The 20,652-nt window shown below is 62.9% G+C and overlaps 2 protein-coding genes across 4 annotated transcripts; one reads left to right on the forward strand and one right to left on the reverse strand.

The window, feature by feature from the left end:
* Window positions 1–676: 676 nt before the first annotated feature.
* LOC121351076 (basic proline-rich protein-like) lies at window positions 677–11,266 on the reverse strand. Its single transcript, XM_041462935.1, has 4 exons — window positions 11,171–11,266; window positions 3,710–3,964; window positions 1,523–2,819; window positions 677–780 (listed from the first exon to the last, which is right to left on the reverse strand). Exons 1-4 carry the CDS (start codon window positions 11,264–11,266, stop codon window positions 677–679), a joined length of 1,752 nt encoding a protein of 583 aa, XP_041318869.1.
* On the forward strand, window positions 2,090–19,582 carry LOC121351125 (junction plakoglobin). 3 transcript variants are annotated; one of them, XM_041463010.1, is made up of 15 exons: window positions 2,090–2,152; window positions 11,450–11,682; window positions 12,636–12,889; window positions 13,107–13,345; window positions 13,726–13,927; window positions 14,322–14,466; window positions 14,954–15,057; window positions 16,005–16,343; window positions 16,769–16,924; window positions 17,067–17,186; window positions 17,333–17,483; window positions 17,592–17,713; window positions 18,054–18,093; window positions 18,388–18,555; window positions 18,740–19,582. In XM_041463010.1, exons 2-14 carry the CDS (start codon window positions 11,457–11,459, stop codon window positions 18,531–18,533), a joined length of 2,244 nt encoding a protein of 747 aa, XP_041318944.1. In that variant the 5' UTR covers window positions 2,090–2,152; window positions 11,450–11,456; the 3' UTR covers window positions 18,534–18,555; window positions 18,740–19,582. The 3 variants fall into 3 exon arrangements, with proteins under 3 accessions (XP_041318944.1, XP_041318942.1, XP_041318945.1); XM_041463008.1 differs by lacking the exon at window positions 2,090–2,152 and adding an exon at window positions 2,209–2,234; XM_041463011.1 differs by lacking the exon at window positions 2,090–2,152 and adding an exon at window positions 2,293–2,316.
* Window positions 19,583–20,652: the final 1,070 nt, after the last annotated feature.

The raw sequence follows: 20,652 nt of genomic DNA on the forward strand, positions 1-20,652 counted from the left end.
CCCAAATGGGATCCCTGATCCCACTGACTGTCAGGTGAGGTTGGGGGGAGCTGCAGGGGGCTGGAGGGCAGCATGTCCTACCCCATAAGGGTCTTTGGGGTGTGATATCCATGAGCTGATGGTTGTTTTGGGGTACAACGCTGTGACACTGCTCCTTGGGGATGCATCACCCTGATCCAGGATTGGAGGGTGCAATGCATCCCCCGATGAAGATGGGGGTGGCAGGGTGGGGTGACCCCCTCCTGCCTGCATCGGGGCTTTTTGGGGCCCGCTGGGGGTCTCTGTTGGTGCTGACAAACCTGTGCCAATCCCGGGCAGTGCGTGCCCGACCACTCCTCCCTGCCGTGCTCCCTCCCGCTCGCGTGGAAATTGGCTACGAGGACTGAAACTGAGAGGCTGAATCACAGCGTTGGCCCCGGGGGAGGGAAGGGATGGGAATGGAAGGAAGAGGGTGGCAAGAGGCTGCCAGCACCCCACCCTGCCCTGCCTGGAACCCCTGCACCGGGGCTTTTCCAGCTCTGCAGGGCAGCGGGTGGGATGCAGGGGCTGAGCCCCCAGACCCGTGGGCAAAGCTCAGAGCTCGGGGAGGCACTGCTGGGAGGGGGCACCCACTGCACCCTGTGCCGGGACATGGCTGTCCTGTCACTTGGGAGGAGCTGTGTTTGTCACCGATGGGTCACATCTCGGGAGGGGAGAGCCAGCCCGGTGGGGTGTGGCCGGTGGATGAGCGGCGCTGGCACCGCAGCCCGGGGGACAAAGGCCTGCGGATCTTCCCAACAGCTGGGCGAGGGTGGCACTGGGCCCAGGTGGCCTCCGCCCTGCTCTGACACACCTGGGCACCGTGTCCCCTCCCCAGCCCCACACTCACGAGAAGACAGCTCCTCTCTCCCACCGGTCTGCTGGCACCAGGCAAAACCCCTCGCAGCCGTGAGCTGGGGTCCCTTCCCCGCTCCCACCTGCATCCACCACCGGCAGTGCCAGGCGGGAGCAGAGCTCTGGGAGCGGCGGTGTGACCCGGCGGTGGCTGTGACGGGGAGCATGGCCACCGTCCTGTCCCCCCGGACAGGGAGAGTCGAGCTGCGGGGCAGTGCCGGGGTGCAGAGTGACTGGCTGGGGACACGGGGGTGGGATGCAGGGGATGCAGGGGATGCAGGAAGCTGGGTTACATCTCGCGCTTCCCTGACACCCTCGACCTTGACCAGGAGGGGAGCGTGAATGAGATTTCTGGCCGACGCCTCAGCTGCGCTCTGCCGTGCCGTGCCGTGCCGCGCCGTGTGCCCATTTCCTTGTGCCGAGAGCTCTGTCGCTGTGCTCCGGATCTCCCGCTCAGCGCACAGCCATGAATTAATTCCCTTTCTCTTGCAGGGGCGGTGGAAGCGCTGTCTCTCACCTCCCTTGGGAGCTGAGAATCCCCGCCTGGCAGCGCTCGCTGTCAGACGTAGCACGGAACCGTACAGGCAGCGGGGGTGCAGGATGCTCCCTCCTCATCCTCACCGGGGCAGAATCCTCCTGCTCCCCGCACCTGGGGGTCCTGGGGTGGGCTGGGACATATCCGATGGATGACTCGGGCACTGGGTGACGGCGGCTTCGCCCGGGACGCGGCGGCAGCACCCGGCTGGACCGGTCCGGCGGGGACCGGGCTGACGCAGCGCCAGCAGCCCCGAGCCCTTCCCGAATGCCGCTTCCAGCCGCCCCCGCGCTCCTGCCTCGGGGGTCCCCGCACGGCTCGGGGGTCCCCGCACGGCCCAAGGTCCCCGCACGGCCCGGGGGTCCCCGCACGGCCCGGGGGTCCCCGCGCCCCCAGCCCTGCCCAGGGGCGGGGCCCGGCCCCACCTGGCCGCGCCCACTGACGTCACCCAGGTGGTCCCCTCGTGGTCGCGCCCTTGCTCTGCCGCCGCCGCGCCCCGCCCACCGCGCCCCGCTGTCCAATCACCTGCGGGAAGGGGGCGGGGCGACCGCGCCCCCGCCAATGGGGAGCGGATAAACACGTCCGGCGGGGGCGGAGCCCGGCGCGCCCGGGGGTTGATGGGCGTGCGGAGCAGCCAATAGCGGAGGGGCGGCGCGGGGGTGGGGCCTGAGGCGGGCGGGGCGGTGCGCGGGGCGCTGCTCGCCTTTTGTTCGGGCAGGAGCGGGCGGGTGGCGGAGAGCGACGGTGAGCGGGGCCGGGACACCGGGAACGGGTGGGGAGGGACGGTGAGCGGGGCCGGGACACCGGGAACGGGCGGGGAGGGACGGTGAGCGCGGCCGGGACACTGGGAACGGGCGGGGAGGGCCGGTGAGCGCGGCCGGGACACCGGGAACGGGCGGGGAGGGACGGTGAGCGCGGCCGGGACACTGGGAACGGGCGGGGAGGGCCGGTGAGCGCGGCCGGGACACCGGGGGGGTGAGGGGTGCCGGGCACGCCGGAATGCTCGGTGTGACACGGGGAGCGACGGTGAGCGGGGCGGGGCACCGGGAGCGACGGTGAGTGGAGCCGAGTCAGCGAGCATCGGGCATGGGGGACCGGCGGTGAGCGGCAATAGGCTGGCGGAACCGGGCAGGGGTCGCTCCGGTGAGCGGGGAGGGTCCGGAGGAGCGGGCTGGCGGCGGGGAGTGGTCCGGTGAGCAGAGTTGGAGCGGCCGGGACGGGGCCGTTGGTCGTTCCGGGCTGGGCTGCAGCGGAGCCGTGCGGACTCCGCCGTGCGGCGCTGGGGAGCGGCCGCGCTCGGGGCGGGGAGGACCTGGATGTCCGGGCCGGGCAGCACCGGGCATCCCGGTTCGGTCCCGCTGCCGCCGTCTGGGGCAGGGCTCCCCGTGTGCTGCCCGTGAGCTCGGCCCGACTGGGCGGGTCCCCGGGGCTTCCCCCGTGGGCAGCCGGGCTATCCCAGTGCCGATTCCAGTTTGGGAATCGCGGCTCCGCGCTCCGGTGCCAGGCGGTGACTCTGTCCCCGGCCCCGCCCGGAGCTGCCGTTGCGCGGGCGAGGCCCTGGCACGGCGCTCGCCCGGTGCTCCGGGGCTCTTACGCAAACGGGGCTGCTCCGTGCCCACAGCCACACCTGGGGACACCGCGTGCTGCTCTCGGGTCACCTCGGCATCGCCCCGACATCGAAGGGGTCGGAGCTACCATTCGCCCGCCGCCTGCCATGTGAGGTCTGGGGGCTGAGGGGGTGCGGGTGACCTGGCATCACCCGGATAGCCCCCGGGGGTGAGGGGTGCCGGGCACAGTGCGCACGGGGGGTCCCAGCTGAGCCCCGGACAGCGGACATCCGCACCGGGACACGGCGGGGGGAGCGAAACTTGGCTGTTTGTCTGATGTTTGGAGAGGAGAGAGCGCTCTAATTGCGTTAGCTGAGTGATTAGCTTAATTAATCAGGTTTACAGCGCAGATGAAAGGATAATGCTGAAATGTTGCTGGGAGTTGCCCGGAGAAGGCAAACGTGGGCTGTCATACGAGCAACGCCGGGCGGCGTGTGCTGGGAGAGGAGCGTGAACGCTCAGGAGGGGACGGGACAGGGTGACCTGCGCCACCCTTGTGCCTGCCCGGGTGTGAGGCCATCAGCCTGCACCCTCTCCGGCCAGGCTGGACACCCCTGCACCCCCATAACGCTGTCGGGGTGCCTGGGTGAGTCCCATGTCTGGTTTCATGTTCCCTTGTCCGCTTCCCCATACCAGAAGGGTGGTGGGGGCTGGGGACACAGCCCCGTGACACAGCCCCCCCCAGTCGCTTCACCTCCTGCTCCAGCCCACGTCGTGCTGGTTTTGGCGCTGGTGCCAGCCCCGAGCAGCTCGCTCTGGTGTCCGTCTGCCGTGGGCTGCTGGGGAGCCGGGGGCGCAGCGTCTCCCCGGCAGCTGCCGCGGGGATGGGGCTGGAGCGGTGCCGGGGGCGTTTGCTCCGGGCTGGCAGCCGCATCCAGGGCAGGTGCAGTGTCCGCGGGGGCTGCTCCGGGCTCCGCTCTCGGAGTGTCCGGTCCAGCCGGAAACAGGGCTGAGAAAATTACAGGGGTCCATTTCTGTGTCCTTGTCGGTGTCGGAGCTGGCTGGAAGGGTGCAGGGCACCACTGGAACTGCGTTTGCACATCTGAAGCCTGTTATCGCTCATTGTTTTGGAGGATTTCCATGAAGTGTCATGAAAAACCCATTTTACTGCTAATTTGGCTTAGACAAGTTGGCCATGAGGACGGGGACGCTGCAGAGCTGTGGCTGAGGATTGTGCTCCCTCCTTGCACCGTGGCTGCTGTGCGGAGCGGGGACACACGCGGCTCCCCAGGGCTCCGGGCGCTGGGGAAAGGTGGGGCGGCCGTGCGGGGCCCTCTCTCAGACAATGGCGTTACAGTCTATTGTCTGGGCGATGTGCCGTGTCCTTGCCGGCTCCAGGAAGCGCCTTCATCCCCGGGAGGGGGTGGGGGGACGAGCCGGGCTGCTGGGAGGGGTCTCCTGGGGCTGGGTGTGCGAGTAGTTTGTGCTCCGTGCCTGGAGCCCCCGGGGCAGCGCGGGTGAATCGTGGCCGGGCTGCAGCCGGGGGGCTTGGGGGATGTCCCCTCTGGTCCTGGTGCCGCATTTCAGCGTATCATTCGGCGCTGCCCTAATCCCATTAACTCACCCCTTTGTTTCCCCCACCTGAAAGCCTTCCTCAGCAGCCGGGCAGGCACTGCGGTACAGCTGCACGGCTCCTGCAGCTCAGCCCGTTCCTGCGAGGACGGCTTCCCTTCAAGACTGTGGTTTGGTGTGGGAGCGCTTGATGGGATTTGGCTTTTTATCACACTTCCAGATCTCCGGGATTTAAGACGGCGCTTTTGCCGGGCGCGCTGCCGCTCGCAGATGGCAGAGCCTGGGAGCGAAGCTGCCCTTGGCCCCGCTCCGCAGGCTGGAGGAGCAGAGCCTCTGCACGGAGAACTTGCAGAACTTTAATTGCAGCATCTGTACCGACGCTTGTGCTGGTTTTGAAGGTTTAAATTAGGCTGGCTTCTAATTAACAGAAGTTAAAATGAAATGTCGTGTCTATTATAGCAGTACGAGCCTACCTCAGGTTCAGCTGGTGCTTCCCCACCTAGACAGGGTGTGTGGGCACCCAGCATCACCCAGGGCTGGGGGCAGCTGGTCAGTCCCAGCCCCGTGGGGTGTCCCAGGTGGGTCTGTGTGCATGGACACGGCTGGGGATGGCAGCTCGGGAGGACACCAGGGCTGCATCCGTGCCTTGAATCGCATTCTCTGCTCTGGGAGGGTTGATTTTACCCCTCTTTGCTGATGGACATACTTGAAAAAGTGGCGGACAAGGGCGTGGGAAGGTGCAGGTACTGCCGCTCCAAAAAAGCTTAAAACTTGACCTCAGCACCATGTCTGTGCTTAAACAGGGCTGGCTTTGCAGCCACACCCGGTTTGTCGATGGCTGCGCGGGGTGGGGTGGGGGGGGAGGTGAAGATGTTTCTATTTAAGCAGAGGTTTGAAATACCCTTCTAAATCCGCCATCCCCGATGGGTTCTGCGGCGGCTGCTGGCGGGCCTGGAGGCATCCTGGCACGCCTTGGACTCTCAGCTCCGGAATGGCTTTGGAAGCGGGGCAGGAGCCTCGCACCGCGGCTGCCGGGGCTTGTCGGGCAGCCCGCGACATCTGCGCTGTCTGTTCCCAGCCAGTCCCCGGGCCTCCTTCCCAGCTTCTGGCGGGGTGGAGGCGGAATGCTCGGTGTTTTCCCCATATCCCACGCTCGGGTGGGCAGATCTGGGAGGGGGTGACCGTGGCAGTGCCCTCCGGGGGGGCTGCCCCGCTGCCGGGGCACAGACCCCGTGGGGTGGGTACACTGGGGTGCCGTGTGGCTTTTGGGGGTAGGGGGCTGGGTGAAAAGCGTTCCTCTGAGTGGGGGGAGAGACCTTTGGCTGCTGGCAGAGCCTGCTGTAATCGCGGTGACGCGCGGGCAGAGCCCTGGTGACAAATCATTAACTTGCTCCGACAGGCCGGGTGCTGACGGCTGTTGGTGATAATTTCTTGTGAAGCGTCTGAACTTTGCAGCTGTAATGCAACTGGATGGAGAAATTAAGCCGGGGCTCAGCACCTCTGCGCCCCTCCTCGCTGCCCCAGCTCCTCTGGCAGGGCTGGGTGGCAAAGCCTGGGCACCGTGGTTGGAGCTGGGAACAGCCAGCAAGGTTCAGAGCCTGCAATTATAGCGTGCTTAAAGAACAACTTGTTCTTTGTGCTCGTTGAAACAAAATAATGGTTTTTGATTTTTTTTTATCCAGATGGAGTAATTGTGATTAATCTCACCATGCCAGTTCTCCTTTCCGTGGACAAGTGGCAAATTCCCATCTTTCCTGGGCGTGATTCTAATGAGATCAGCAAACTGTGAGGAGGAGATGAGCCCATGTGGGTCCTCCTGATCCTGCAGGTGGAGGTGTCTGTGCCAACAACTAGTGATGTGGGGAGGGGGATGATGAGCTGCCAGAGACCCCGCAGTGGGATTTTGGCAGGTGGATGTCCCTGGGAGAGCTTTCCCTGGGCTGAGGGTCCTGCTGTGAGCCTGCACAGGAGCAGGGGGTGGGTGTCATGCTCAGTGCAGTGTGTGCTTGCAGCAGGAGAGCACTTGATGGATAATACTGTGTTGGTTTGTGATGTGAAGTGCCAAAACATCACAGCCTGGGCCTGGCGTGTGCTGGAGCTGTCAGGAGCTGTTAATTCAGGTGCAGGCGAGGCATTTCGGGGACACGGTCTGGGTTGATGGAGAGCATCAGCTGAGCGCAGCAGGTCGTGGCACAGTTGCCACGTTCTGGGTCTGCCCTGCTGCCAGAGCCTGGTCTGGTGCTCAGGGGGATGCAGCACCCCCAGCAAGAGGAGCTGGAGCTTTGCATGAGGCATTCAGCAGCTCAAATGTAACAACATCACAATAGCTGGAATATAAAAAAGGTTTGGAGCCCCCTCCAGTGAAGGAGCCTGGATCTGAAGCTCCTGCCCCCTGCTGCCTTTCCTGAGTGCCCAGAGCTGGTGGGGCAGCCAGGAGCCCTTCTGGACCAGGCTACATCCACACACAAAGGCCATGGGCTCCTTTGTGTGCAAGGCCAGGCCAGTGGTTCTGCCTGCTCTAACGAGAGGCTGATCCCCCGCCGCTGTCTCCTCCTCATTAAACTTCAAGCTGCTCTCGTTCCCCTTTGAATTCTTCCACTCATCTTCCCTGTAAAGCCCCATTGAAAGGGCTCCTGGTGCTGAGATCTGACTCGAACGCTTCCCATTGATGCTGGTGAGGTCTTGACAAGCTCCTTTCTCTGCCTGCTCCCGCTGTGTGTTCCCGAGGATCCTCTTCAAAACCACTGAAGCTTTTGTGCAGTGTCTGCAGGGCCTTCGTTAGCGGCTGCCCCAGCTTCATCAGCCCTTGGTGTCGCTTCGGAGCACCTTGGGCCAGGGGCTCTGGGTGTTGGGGGACTTTGAGGTGCAGCTCTCCAGGGTGCACAGGGTGCCCTTGTGTGGGAAGAGCTGCTGTGGCTGCCCAGGCCAGCGCTGCCTGAGCAGGCAGTTGCTAATCCCCACTGCTCCAGGAAGGGGGGGACCGGAGATGGCTTGTGTGTAGTGTAAGTGCTTCTAAAATAGAGTCTTTTCTTGTGCTGCATTTATTGAATTGCCTTAACTGCCTCTTCCCTTTCCTTAAAAGCCTTGGCGACTCTAATTGCGGCCGCTCGCACGCTCCCACACCGAGCTCAGCCCCTCTCATGCTGTGGCTGCATGAGGGGACCCCCCAGCACTGTTGTTCTTTGCTCCTTTGAGCAAGGGTGGGGTTCTGGGGGGCTCTGGCAGCCCCCTGCTGGCACCCACACTGCTCCATGCCGGGCTGAGGGCAGGCTGGACCTGCCTGAGTGAGCTCAGGCTGCCCCTCACACCCCCTGACCCTGAGACCCAGTGCCTGGTCCAGTGCAGCCCCTTGCCTGGGGCTTGTCAGGGTGCCCTGTGCCCCCCCACCTGCTCCCCTTGGGGTGACCCCAGGCTGGGGATCACGGCTGCTCACCCCCAGGACCTCGAGAAGCCCCTGGGCAGTGGATATTTCTGCATGAAGCAGCACTCACTGCTTTCCTGCTGCTCTTCTGGGCAGCTCAGCCCTGTCTGCCGGCTGTGTCCTGCCTGGTGAGGCTGAAGGCTTCACAGCAGCTGGTGGGAAGGGCTGGTCAGGCCTGGGGCTGCATGTTTGCCAGAGACTTCCTCCCAGACGGTGTCCCGGGGGGCTGTGCTGCTTGGACGCTGATCAAATGGCTCCGGGGGCGGATGAGCTGCTGGCCGGTGCCCGACAGCCTGCGGGAGCTTCCTCTGCCTTCCTGGCTGAGGGAAGTGGTGGGAGAGGGATTAACCTTTTCCTGGCAGTGCCCTGCTTGAGTGACATAAGACCCTGCCTGTGCTGCATCCCATGGCTGAAGCCCCTCAGGTGTCTTGGCCCCTTCCCTGTTGTGGTGTAGGAGCAGGCTGGAGGTTCTCCCCAAACCTGCTGGGCCCTCTGAACAGTCCCCCACAGCTGCCTCACTGTTTTCTGGGGGATTTCTCACTGTTCCCAGGAGCAAATCTTATTTTCCTGGGGTCTAGGTTTGTGTGGAGTGGGGCTCAGGTGAGGCCTGGTGGGTTTGTTCTGCTTTCACTGTTCTCCCCTTCCCACTCTGCCAGCTTGGTGGGGGAGGTAAGAGCTGCCCACAGGCCTGATGTGGGAGGGCTGGAGCCCACCCAAACATGCCCCTTGCTTGTGGCTGACCCTTCAGTGTGGGTATTTTCACTTGTGCCCCAAATAACACCCTGCTTCTCCCTCCAGCATGAGGGTCCCTCCCTGCTACAGCACTTCCCTAGAAACACTGCCAGGAAATGGCTCCTGATAAGGTGAGCCCAGGGGTAACCAGCACCCCTCTCCTGCTGGGGATGAGAGGGGACATCTGAGGACAGAGCCAGGCTGTGGAGGACGGGGGAGAGGCTTGTGTCAGTGTCTGCCCCTCGCGGAGTGATGAGCAGGGCACGCTTGACACAGGGCTCAGAAAATGTCACTGCTCACCGTGGGAGCGTCTGGCATTTGCTGCACTGGCCCTGTCACCTCGGGTGCTGTTGGCCTCGCTGGTCCCTGTGGCCATGAGCAAATGCTGTTGGGGGGATGCTCAGGGGAAGGACAGGTGCCTGTGTCCCTTCTGTGGGGCTCCTGGTCCTGCTCTCCTGCCTGGAGCTCGTCTGGGGCCGATCACCAGAGCTCGTGTCTGAGCTCGAGGAGCTCTGCTGGCTTTTGATGTCCCTGGGTGCTGTGGTGCAGACAGAAGGGGTGGCTCATGCATAATGCAGGGCTCTGTACGGTGTCTGAGCCCAGCTCCTGGAGGTTTGGAAAATTAAGTGCCTGTCTGATGCCTCTAAATTGTGGAGTGGATGTCAGTGTTTGACAGTGGTGCAGCAGCATCAGCCCCTGCCAGCTCTGTCAGCTGCTGCCTGGGGTCCCTGCCCTGGCTGTGTGGTCTGTACTGCCCTCAGCTCTGCTCTCCCCCTGCCCACCTTGTCCAGGGCAGCTTTCCAGTTTTGGCCTGGGCTCTTGGGGCTCTGCAGGTGCGAGGGGTGCCAGCTCACCCAGCACCACGGTGATGAGCCCGGCCAGTGCCACAGAGCCCTCTCCTGCCTACCCCTTCCACACTTCATAAGGCACGACTATTGCTTCTCTTGAGTTTCCCAACACAATTTAGACTCTGCCACCGTGGCCGGGATGATCCAGCTGAAGGAGCTGCCCTCCCAAATCCCAGCGCAGCAGCGCCCGGGTGCAGCTCCGCGGCACTCCCAGCTCCGCTCCGGGGCTCTCACGGCCCATCCCTGCTGCGACGCGGGGTGGGGAGCAGAGCTGCCTCTCCTCTCGCCCCTGGCACCATGTGTCACACGCTGTCCTGCCCCACTGATCCCACACCCCGGCTCCCACCCGGCTCTGCCTCCACCGCCCTCCGCTGCCTGACCACCGTGCGTTGTGCACAGCCCATTAGAGCTGCTCTGAGTCTGCCAGTGCTGCTTGACAGCTCAAAAAATATCGGATTGGCAGCAGCAGCGCCCTGCCGCGGCTCCGGGAAGGCGCCTGGGGCTGGGGGATGCCCCTACCCGGGGGGGACAAGCGTGGCGGGCTCCTGTTTCCCATCTGGCCGCTGCTCCTGCGAATGAAAGCTTGGGATTCCTCCCTGTGCAGCTGCCGGGGGCTCGGCCGCTCCTTGGGAACAGCCGGCAGCGCTGGGCCGAGCCGTGCCAAGCCGTGCCAAGCCCGTGCGCGCCGTGCCCCGCCGAGCCGCGTCCTCGGCCACCACCCGACGCCCTGAGTCAGCCGCCGGCCTGGCGGGGGGCTCAGCTCCGTGTCCTCGCTCCCCCGGGAGGGTTTTGGTGCCCGAAGCTGCCGCCCCAGCCCGGCCGGTCCCCGCGGGTCCCGCGCTGCGCTGGCGGCTGGAGCGGAGCCAGGGCTGCGCGGCCGCCCCGGCCCGGCCCGGCGCGGGAATCGGGGCCGCTGCGGGCGGTAATTAGGCTGTTTGGAATGGGTGCTGCTGCGCCCAGGTATGCCGGGCGGCAGCTGCTCCCTTTGCTGCTTATCGCCTCTGAAACTCTGACTCATTCCTCTCCTGCGCGGCCGGGAAGGGATAGGAATCCTGGGTGATGGGTCAGCGGAGGGCTGGGCGGGTGCTGTCTCCATCCCTCCTTCCCTGCCTGCCTCCAGCCCTCCCTCCCCGCCTGCCTCCATCCCTCCTGGTCATGCCGGGGGCCTGGATGCAGGGCTGGTGACTCACAGCCCTGAGTGAGCTCAGGCATTAATCCATGAGCCGTCCTCCCTCCCCCTGTATCTCCAAATTAAAGACAAGGAAATCCCAGCCCTGCTCCCAGCAACCTTGGCTGGTTTGTCCTGAGTGTTGGGATGTGCCGGGCTGCCCTGTCCTGGCACTGAGTGAGGAGTGCCCAGCCCTGGACCACGCCGTGGGCGCCTGTCGTGCTGAGCACCCGTGGGAGAGCTGAGCCAGGGGCTTTGCCTGCTTATTTTTAGGTGCCTTAGGAGTGTCCCAGGAAGCTTCTAAAAAGGTTCATTTTATGCTTGGAGCTCCAGCCATATGGAGCTTGGAGCTCCTGGCGTGTCCCCAGCTCTGTGCAGGTTGTGTCTCTGGAAAGGGTCTTAAAAAAGCTCAGGGGCAGCCAGGGACCCCGGAGCTTGTGGTGTCCCACTGTGCTGGGCAGAGCCTGCCCACACCTTGGCCGTGGCAGTGGTGAGACACGGCGCTGCGAGACGCAGCCGCCGTTCATGTCTGAACACGAGCAACAAAGTGCTGAGCTTCGGGTTCGTCATCGCGGTGCCGCCTTTCATCTCCGGCGGGGGAGGAGGGCAGATAGGGATCGGCTCCATCTGCTCGTGGGGGCCGGCTGCTGCGCGGGGCCTGCCGTGCCATTCGGGGGCAGGAGAGGAGAAGGAGGGTCCTGCGGATACCTAGGCTCTCCTGGAGGTGTAACACCTGCCCTGCCCACCCCGCAGAGCAGCCATGGAGGTGATGAACATGATGGAGCAGCCGATCAAGGTGACGGAGTGGCAGCAGACCTACACCTACGACTCCGGAATCCACTCCGGCGTCAACACGCAGGTGCCCTCCGTCAGCAGCAAGTGCCTCGCGGATGATGACGAGGTCTATGGGAAGCAGTACACCATCAAGAAGACAACCACCACGAGTTACTGCCAGGGAGGGAGCCAGAGCCAGAGCCAAGCGCAAGGTAAGGGGCTGTGAGGCCCGGCACTTCCGCAGGCTCAGCTGCTCAGCTCCTGCCTTCCTCTTCCTCCCCCGCAGCCATGCTGCTTCTGGGTACTCCTCCATGCTGGCTTCCACACCCTGGGAGTTGTTGCTGCCTAAAATATGCTTCCTCCTGTCCTCCTCCCCGGCGCTGAGAGGCTCCGGCGCGGGGGTGGCGCGCGGTCAGCCCGCGCTGGAGCTGAGCTGCGCGCACATCCGAGCGTGCCAGGGGGTTGGCTTGAGATGGGAACAGCTGATCCCATCCCACGGATCTGCCACCTGCTCTACTGCCTGTCTGCCTGCTGGGAAAGCTGTCCCAGTGTGGCTGCCAGAGCTGCCAGTGTGTGCCGTAACACCGTGGCACTGCCACGGCTTCTCCCGCTGAGGCGAGGACGATGCGGAGCCGCAGCCTGGAGTGAGGAAGATGCTTCCCCCAGCTTTATCCCCTCAGAGGGGCTGGTTTGCTCTGCTTGCTCTGCAGTTCCCTGTGGGCAATAGGCTCTGGAAGGTTTATTGACAGCTCCCATGGGGATCAGAGCCCCCCACAGGACCCTGTGCAGTCCTTGTGGTGCAGAGATGGTGACCATGGGTGGCTCCCGCAGTATCGCACCTCAGCATCCTCGATGGGGAAGGCCTCAGTGCTCTCCTTTTTACCAGTGCCAGCTAGTCCCAAGTTGCAAATATCCTTAATTTTTTAATTAATGGGCCTTGTGTGACAACTGCCCCATCATGCTGCCTAATTGAGTGTTGTCTTATCTCTGTGCTGCCGGATCTGTTTACACTTTGAAGCTCCAGCTCTGCGCAGAGCGTGCGGGGACTGCTGACGTGGCCGGTGTCTCTGTGCTAAGCTCTTGCTCATCTCCTTGGGTTTGGCAAGCAGGGCTGGGAGCACTCCTTGGAGAGAGCCTCACGCTGCCTCCCTGTCCCCCCCTGCAGCGGACATGGAGGCTCAGCTGGCCATGACCCGTGCCCAGCGTGTCCGGGCCGCCATGTACCCCGAGACAGTGGAGGACCGCTCGCTTCTCATCACCACCCAGCTGGAGGGGCAGCAGACCAACGTGCAGCGCCTGGCAGAGCCCTCCCAGATGCTGAAGTCAGCCATCGTGCACCTTATCAACTACCAGGATGACGCCGAGCTGGCCACACGTGCCATCCCAGAGCTCACCAAGCTGCTCAACGATGAGGACCCGGTAAGGAGCTATGTTTGCTGTGTTTGTCTCTTCAGCTGCTGCACCTGTGGGGCTCTGTGGCCATGTCTGTCTCCTTCCCCTTGGCCAAACTCCTGCTTGCCTCCACCCTGCACCAGACTGAGGTGCAGGACTGAGCTCACCCCTGCCCAGCCACGTCACCTCACCTCCTGTCCTTGCTGCGGGACCCCTTCCCAGACGCCGGCTCCTCTCCCTCCAGGTGGTTGTCAGCAAGGCAGCCATGATTGTCAACCAGCTGTCCAAGAAGGAGGCGTCGCGCCGCGCGCTGATGCAGTCGCCGCAGATCGTGGCGGCCGTGGTGCGCACCATGCAGAGCACCAGCGACCTGGACACCGCCCGCTGCACCACCAGCATCCTGCACAACCTCTCGCACCACCGCGAGGGCCTGCTCTCCATCTTCAAGTCTGGTGGCATCCCAGCCCTCGTCAGGATGCTGAGGTGCACGGTGGTGGGGACGCCACGGGGGTGGCAGAGCCTGGCTGCCCCTCCTGGGATGGGGGCAGAGGAGGGGAGGGCTCATGCTGTCCTCAGTGTGGGTCCTCATGCTCACCAAAGCAATGGGAGGGTGTGAAACTGTGAAAACCCCTGGGGTTTGCTGTGTGGAGCCTGCATGGGGGCAGGAGGAGGGGAGCAGCTACCTCACCCACACTGCCCTGGCCACAGAGATGGGGCTCAGGCTCTGAGGTGTCCGTTCCCTGGGGCCATGCTGAAGGGTGATGTGGGTGCTGGGCTCAGGGCAGCCCTGAGGGCTCTACTGCAGCCTGGTGTGAGTGTGGGGTAGTTCCTGCCCTGACGTGGTGTGTGCTGTCTGCCCACAGCTCACCCGTGGAGTCTGTTCTCTTCTACGCCATCACCACCCTGCACAACCTGCTGCTGTACCAGGAGGGGGCCAAGATGGCCGTGCGTCTGGCTGATGGGCTGCAGAAGATGGTTCCCCTGCTGAACAAGAACAACCCCAAGTTCCTGGCCATCACCACTGACTGCCTGCAGCTTCTGGCCTATGGGAACCAGGAGAGCAAGGTGGGCTGGGGATCCCAGACAGGCAGGAGGGAGGCTGGTTGCCCAACTTCGCAGCTCACAGATGTGCAGGAGGCAGCAGTGGAGACCCCACCATCTCGTGCATCCCTGATGGTGTGTCCAGAGCATTCCTGCCTGCCAAGGGGCTGGAGCTCCTGCCTGGCTTGTGTCCTGGCATGAGCTGGGGAATCTGGAAAGGGGGTCCCAGCAGCCCAGGGCTGCCACACCCCAACCCTCCATTTTGATGCCTCATCCCTGGAAGTGTTCAGGATCAGGTTGGGCAGGGCTTGGAGCCACCTCATCTAGCGGAATGTGCTGCTGCCTCTGGTGGAGGGTGGGACTGGATGTTCTTTAAGGTGCCTACCAACCCAAACCATTCTGGGATTCTGTCTTGCAGCTGATTATTTTGGCCAATGGAGGACCCCAGGCCCTGGTGCAGATCATGCGCAGCTACAACTACGAGAAGCTGCTCTGGACCACGAGCCGTGTGCTCAAGGTGCTGTCGGTGTGTCCCAGCAACAAACCTGCCATCGTTGAGGCTGGTAAGAGAGGCTGGGGCAGAGCCACAGGAGGAGGCTTTTTCAAGACCCTTTCCAGAGACACACCCTGCACGGAGCTGGGGACATGCCAGGAGCTCCAAGCATAAAATGAACCTTTTTAGAAGCTTCCTGGGACACTCCTAAGGCACCTAAAAACAGGAGGAGGGTGAATGGTGGTGTAAGGGAGATGTGGCTGAGGACATGTCCTCTCACATGTCTGTGGGACGGGCAGAGGTCTGCACAACCAAGTGAAGCCTGGATTCCTGCTCTGGAGGCTACTTAGGCATGTTCCTGGCACTGTGTGTGGGCAGGATCCATCCTGGCTGTCCAAGAGCTCTTCACACACCACATTTGGCCTCCACTGAGCCATGAGGCTGCTCTGTGTGCAGCAGCATTGGCCCATGCCCAGCCCACCCAGCCCTGCTGCTGCTCTCTCCTCCTCCTGCTGGGATGGCCAGGGCTGCTCACAGGACTGTCCCCTTCCCTGCAGGTGGCATGCAGGCACTGGGCAAGCACCTGACCAGCTCCAGCCCCAGGCTGGTCCAGAACTGCCTGTGGACCCTGAGGAACCTTTCTGACGTGGCAACCAAACAGGTGAGTGTGCAGGACCCCTGGCTGTGCCTCGGTGCCACGTTTTGGAGCCGTGTCCATGCCCGGTGCTGGCTGGCTCATGCCAGGCTGAGTCCAAAGCCTTGTGTTCCCTGTTCCATGTGCCTGGCAGGGCGAGGGGATGCCCTGCTGTGCCCGAGTCACCCAGCAGCAGGGCTTGCCCTGCATCCCGGGGTGCTGCTCCCTGCCTGTGGCCTTGCCCATGCCAGCTGGCTGCCAGCACTCCTGCGTGTCCCCAGTGCTGGGCCGAGACCACTGCGGTCACTCAGCGGTGCCACCAGAGTTTGCTCTGGCTCGGGAGCCCTGTCAGCCTGTCCTGGGCTGGCTGCATGCCCAGCTCCTGGGGGAGCTGCTGGCAGAGCTGCTGCCAAGGCTGTTGTGCCCTGCAGCTGGTGCAGAGGTGACCCCAGCCCTGCTCTGGGTCTGCTCTCCCAGCCCTCTGCTGCCTCCTGATGAGTTTTCCCATCTGCTGGGGCTGCTCCATGTGGATTAGCTCTGATGCAGCCTGGAAACTATTTTGGCTGTCATGGAACCATCCCTGGCTCTGATGACTGAAGGGTTGAAGGAGGATGTGGTCATGGTGCTTTAACTCCTTCCTGACCTGCTACTGGCTGCTGGCCAGCACAGCCAGGACTGGGGTCACTCCATCACTGTGTGGGGAGTGCTGGCAGGGGCATTGGAAGTGTGATTCCAGCAGGAGACATTAAACTCTGAGTGAAACTGTACATGTTAAGAGTGGCTGGGGCTCACTGTGAAGGAGCAGCTCCAGCTGTGGGGGATGGAAAAGGAGCCATGGAGGGATGGAAAAGGAGCTGTGTGGGAGTCAGGAGCACTGTGGCCCCCCCATCACTGCCTGCTGTGGGGCTGGATGTGGGGCTGGAACTTGGGTCTGGCTGTGTGTGCTGCTCCCACCTCCCATCCCACTCCTGCAGGAGGGCCTGGACGGCGTCCTCAAGATCCTGGTGAACCAGCTGAGCTCTGACGATGTGAACGTGCTGACCTGTGCCACTGGCACCCTCTCCAACCTGACCTGCAACAACAGCAAGAACAAGACCCTGGTGACGCAGTCCAACGGGGTGGAGGCCCTGATCCACACCATCCTGCGGGCGGGTGACAAGGAGGACATCACCGAGCCGGCCGTGTGCGCCCTGCGGCACCTCACCAGCCGGCACCCCGAGGCCGAGATGGCCCAGAACTCAGTGCGCCTCAACTACGGCATCCCCGCCATTGTCAAGCTCCTCAACCAGCCCAACCAGTGGCCACTGGTGAAGGTAAAGGCCTAGAGGGGTGTTGGGGGCAGGAGGAGGCCGGTGCCTGGGCTGGAGTGAGCTCCTGGCTGCTGCTCTGTGGTGGGATGGGCTGCTGAGGGGGGCAGCAGCTGGTGCTGTGCACAGAGGGGTGGTGGCTGCTGCTGCCACAGCCCTGCTCCTGGTGGGTCGTGTCCTTGACAGCAGCTGATGAAGGAAGTGGCTCAGTGGCTCAATCAGCCTGCTGCTGATTGGAACTGAAGCTCAGCTGGGGGAGAGGATGGATCCAGGGCAGGGCAAAGCTGAGTCAGCCCGCACCACAGAGGGGATGGGGTGGGACAGACTGGGAGGGGTGCAGCCAGTGGGTCTCTTGGGGAACACATGCTGTTCTGATCCACAGCTGAGATAAACTGCTCCTTCCTCCTCCTCCTCCTCCTCCTCTCCTCCAGGCTACTATAGGCCTGATCCGCAACCTGGCGCTGTGTCCGGCCAACCACGCCCCGCTGCAGGAGGCTGCTGTCATCCCCCGCCTGGTCCAGCTGCTGGTCAAGGCTCACCAGGATGCCCAGCGACACGCAGCTGCTGGCACACAACAGCCCTACACAGTGAGCCCCACCCCTTTGCCCCGCTCCCAGCACAGCCTGGCACCCCAAAACCCAGCCCGTCCCTGGGGTACCTGTGCCCACACTTCAAGTGGCCGTGCCCTGTGTGTGTGAGGGCTCTGTCTGAGCTCTTGTTCCCTGCCAGGATGGAGTGAAGATGGAAGAGATTGTGGAGGGTTGCACGGGGGCACTGCACATCCTGGCCCGGGACCCCATGAACCGCATGGAGATCTTCCGCCTCAACACCATCCCTCTCTTCGTGCAGGTCAGGGCTGCGGGGACACAGGGGCTGCACGGGCCACCTCCTGCCAGCCTGCAGCCCTGGGCTGGTGGCCCCATGCATCAGGACATGCCCAGGGCGCAGGGGCTCCTTGCTGGCTGCTTCACACGGCCGCTGATCTCCCCTGACAGCTCCTGTACTCGCCGGTGGAGAACATCCAGCGCGTGGCAGCCGGCGTGCTCTGCGAGCTGGCCCAGGACAAGGAGGCGGCAGATGCCATCGATGCCGAGGGGGCCTCGGCTCCCCTGATGGAGCTGCTGCACTCCCGGAATGAGGGGACAGGTGAGTGCTGCCACGCCGGGGGCTGTGCTGGGCGCTCTGTCCCAGCTGGGGTTTTGGGCTCTGATGCTGCGTGGCAGCAGGAGCTGAGGCTGCTGGCCGTCCCTACAGCCACCTATGCGGCCGCTGTGCTCTTCCGCATCTCGGAGGACAAGAATCCTGACTACAGGAAACGTGTCTCCGTGGAGCTCACCAACTCCCTCTTCAAGCATGACCCGGCAGCCTGGGAAGCGGTGAGAACCAGATTTTTTCCCTGGGGAAGCCAGAGCATCAGGGGATGGCCAGAGCTCAGACTGTCAGAGTGACTGTCAGACGGTGGGAGGTGGGAGGCAGATGGGCTGTGGCCTCAGCTCCTGGTCAGGGATGGCTCTGTGCTGCTTCCAAAAGCTGTCGCCAGCACCTCCAACCAGAGCTCAGACTGTCAGAGTGACTGTCAGACGGTGGGAGGTGGGAGGCAGATGGGCTGTGGCCTCAGCTCCTGGTCATGGCACCACCTAGGACAGGGCTTGCCACCACATGGCCCCTGGGCATCGTGAACATCAATCCCTTCAACTGTGCCATCTTCTTTTGTAGGCTCAGAGCATGATCCCCATCAACGAGCCCTACTCAGATGGTGAGTGTGGCACCAGCCCTCCTTGCAGGGTCCCCATGGGCTGGGTTCTGGGGAGGCAGTTGCCTCGTGTCACTAAGCCAGGCTGGTTTTAAAACCTTTTTCAGGTGGCTGTCAGTCAAGTGCCAGCCCAGTCTGCTGGGGATTGGGATGCTCAGCTCCCAGGGAGCACACACAGCTCATGCCCTTGGGCTGGGGGTGGTTGGGCCCTTTTACAGCACCACATGTCACCAGCTGCCCTGAGTGAGGGGACAAGGATCTGATGGGAGCTGAGGTTGCCACATGCTTTCCCTGCAGAGCTGGACCCTGGTTACCGCCCCATGTACTCGGGTGACATCCCCCTGGACCCCATGGACATGCACATGGACATGGATGGGGACTACCCCATGGACGCCTACAGCGACGGCGTCCGAGCGCCCTTCGCTGACCACATGCTCGCCTAACCCGCCCGCAGCCCCACGCCAGGTACTGCCAGCACACCTGGGACGGGGGCTGATGGCCCCTGCCGTGCTGGGGGGGGTCCCTGGTGTCACCACGGGGTCCCTGGCGCTGCCATGGATCAATGTCCCTGTGGGCCATGGGGGTCCCGCACTCTGGTCTCCTCCCAAATCCCCCCTCGGTGGGTGACAGGAGTTCTCTGCCGCTGCAGGTGTTCTCTCCATGCAGAAGAGGGTGGCCCCAGAGCTGAGCATTCGCGAGAAGGACTTGGGAGACAGAAGTGCCTGAGAAGACAAAACTTTTCCATTCCCACGAGAGGTTTTATTTTCCGATTTGTTTTCTTCGCTGTGGGTCTGTGGAGAAGGTCCTTCCTCCTGGGACTGCTTCGAGCACCTACTGCCACATCCAGCATCCAAGATACTGTTTCTGAAGCTTTAAAACACAAACCTTGCACCGTTAGTGATCTTTCATTGGCAAAATAGTCTTTTCTATGAATATATATTTCTTTTTTATTTTTAATATGGTGCCAACGGCTTTTGCCGTCTTTAAGTTTGTGCTTTCTAACTTCCCCACGGTTTGTTCTGCGTGTTAGTGTTCTAGGAGAGGAATCTGACATGGAAAAACCTTTTGCTTCCTGCAAGCTCCAACTGAATCAGGCCAATCCAGTTTGCTGAAAGCAAAGGGTCCGTGTCCCAGGACCTTCGGGGTGTCTGAGGTTTAATTCTTTCCCATCAGCCGCTGGGAGCTGACTTTGTGTCCCTGTCCTGCCAGTCCCCATAGAGGAGTGACTCCAGCATTAGGAACTGTGTCCTTGTACTGATCTTTGTTGCACATTTTAACCCGTTTCCCTTCTCTTTGGTGAGTGGTGTGTTTCCGTCCCCTCCTCCCTTATCTAATGCATTTTTTAAAAGAGGCTTTAGATCTGATGGTGGTTTAACACTCCGGCTGGAAAGGGATGGACAGCTACTGGAGTGTGGGTCAGGAATGGAAGATTTTATTATTTCTGTAAGTTGTTTTTGTATAGACCAAAGCAAAGAATAAAATAACCCCTGCAGCCCCGTGCTGCCCTGAGCCTGTTCTTCTGTCGGCTGGGGACGATCCCTCGGGGCAGCCAGGGGAAGGCACAGCCCTCACCCTCTGTGAGCCCATGGTGAGTCCCTCCACGAGCCAGAGTGATCCTGAGGAACTCATTCCCATGCTTGGCACCTGCTTTGCCTGGCCGTGGGCCCAGGCTGCCCCAGAGCACGGCAGGATACCGAGGTTCATGTGCCGTGCTCGGGACAGGAGCAAGCGGGGACAAAGCAGCAGGAGCTGGCCTGGGAAGTGGGACTGGGGGGAACATCCTGCCTGAGCTCGGTGCTGTGGCTGCAGCCAAGCCCAGTGCTCAGGGAAATGGATCTGCTTCCTGCCACAGCCCGTGCCAGGACAGCAAAACAACAGCTGCTTTCCGGGCAGTCCCAGCAAAACCCAGTGCACTTCCCGAGGGCAGTGGGGCTGGGGTGGCTCATGGGATGAGGCTGGGGGCCAGCCAGCCCAGCCCCTGGCCTGCTGCAGCTGCTGCCAGAGCAGGAGACAGTCAGTGACAGGCCTTGGCTGCAGCCCTGTGTGCCTGGGATGGGGGTTTGGCTGTGCTGAGCCTGGACCCCACCTCGTGGCTGCCAGTCAGCCCTGCTGCGGGTCGCAGCAATGTTCCTGCTGTCACATCTGGCTGTCCCCAAAGTGCCAGCGGGTCTGGAGATGCCCCAGAACATCTGCCCTAGGAGGGGTCGGGTCCTGCAGCCATTCTGGAGCCACGGGCAGGGGTGTGCCCTCCGCACATGTTGGGGCAGGGATGCACATCCCGAGGTCCCCTGTGCGGAGCTGCCAGGGGCTGTAAGGGATTTTGGTGGGGTAGCAGAGCGAGAGGACACCTGGAACCAGAGCAACCGGAGCTGCTTGCGGGGTCCCCCGGGAGCGGCGGGACGGAGTGCGGGATCCTCTCCGCGCCTGCCGGGAGCGGCTCTCATTGTCGGCGGGTCCGGGAGCGATGTCCGACGGCTCCGCAGCCGCCGCCGCGCCGGGAGCAGCGCCCAGAGTGTGCGCATCTCCCTCCCCAAACCTGCATCTCCCTGCACCCCAAACCTG

This window comes from Pyrgilauda ruficollis, unplaced genomic scaffold, assembly GCF_017590135.1.
Source record: "Pyrgilauda ruficollis isolate IOZ18807 unplaced genomic scaffold, ASM1759013v1 scaffold161, whole genome shotgun sequence".
In the NCBI taxonomy this organism is placed as follows: domain Eukaryota; kingdom Metazoa; phylum Chordata; class Aves; order Passeriformes; family Passeridae; genus Pyrgilauda; species Pyrgilauda ruficollis.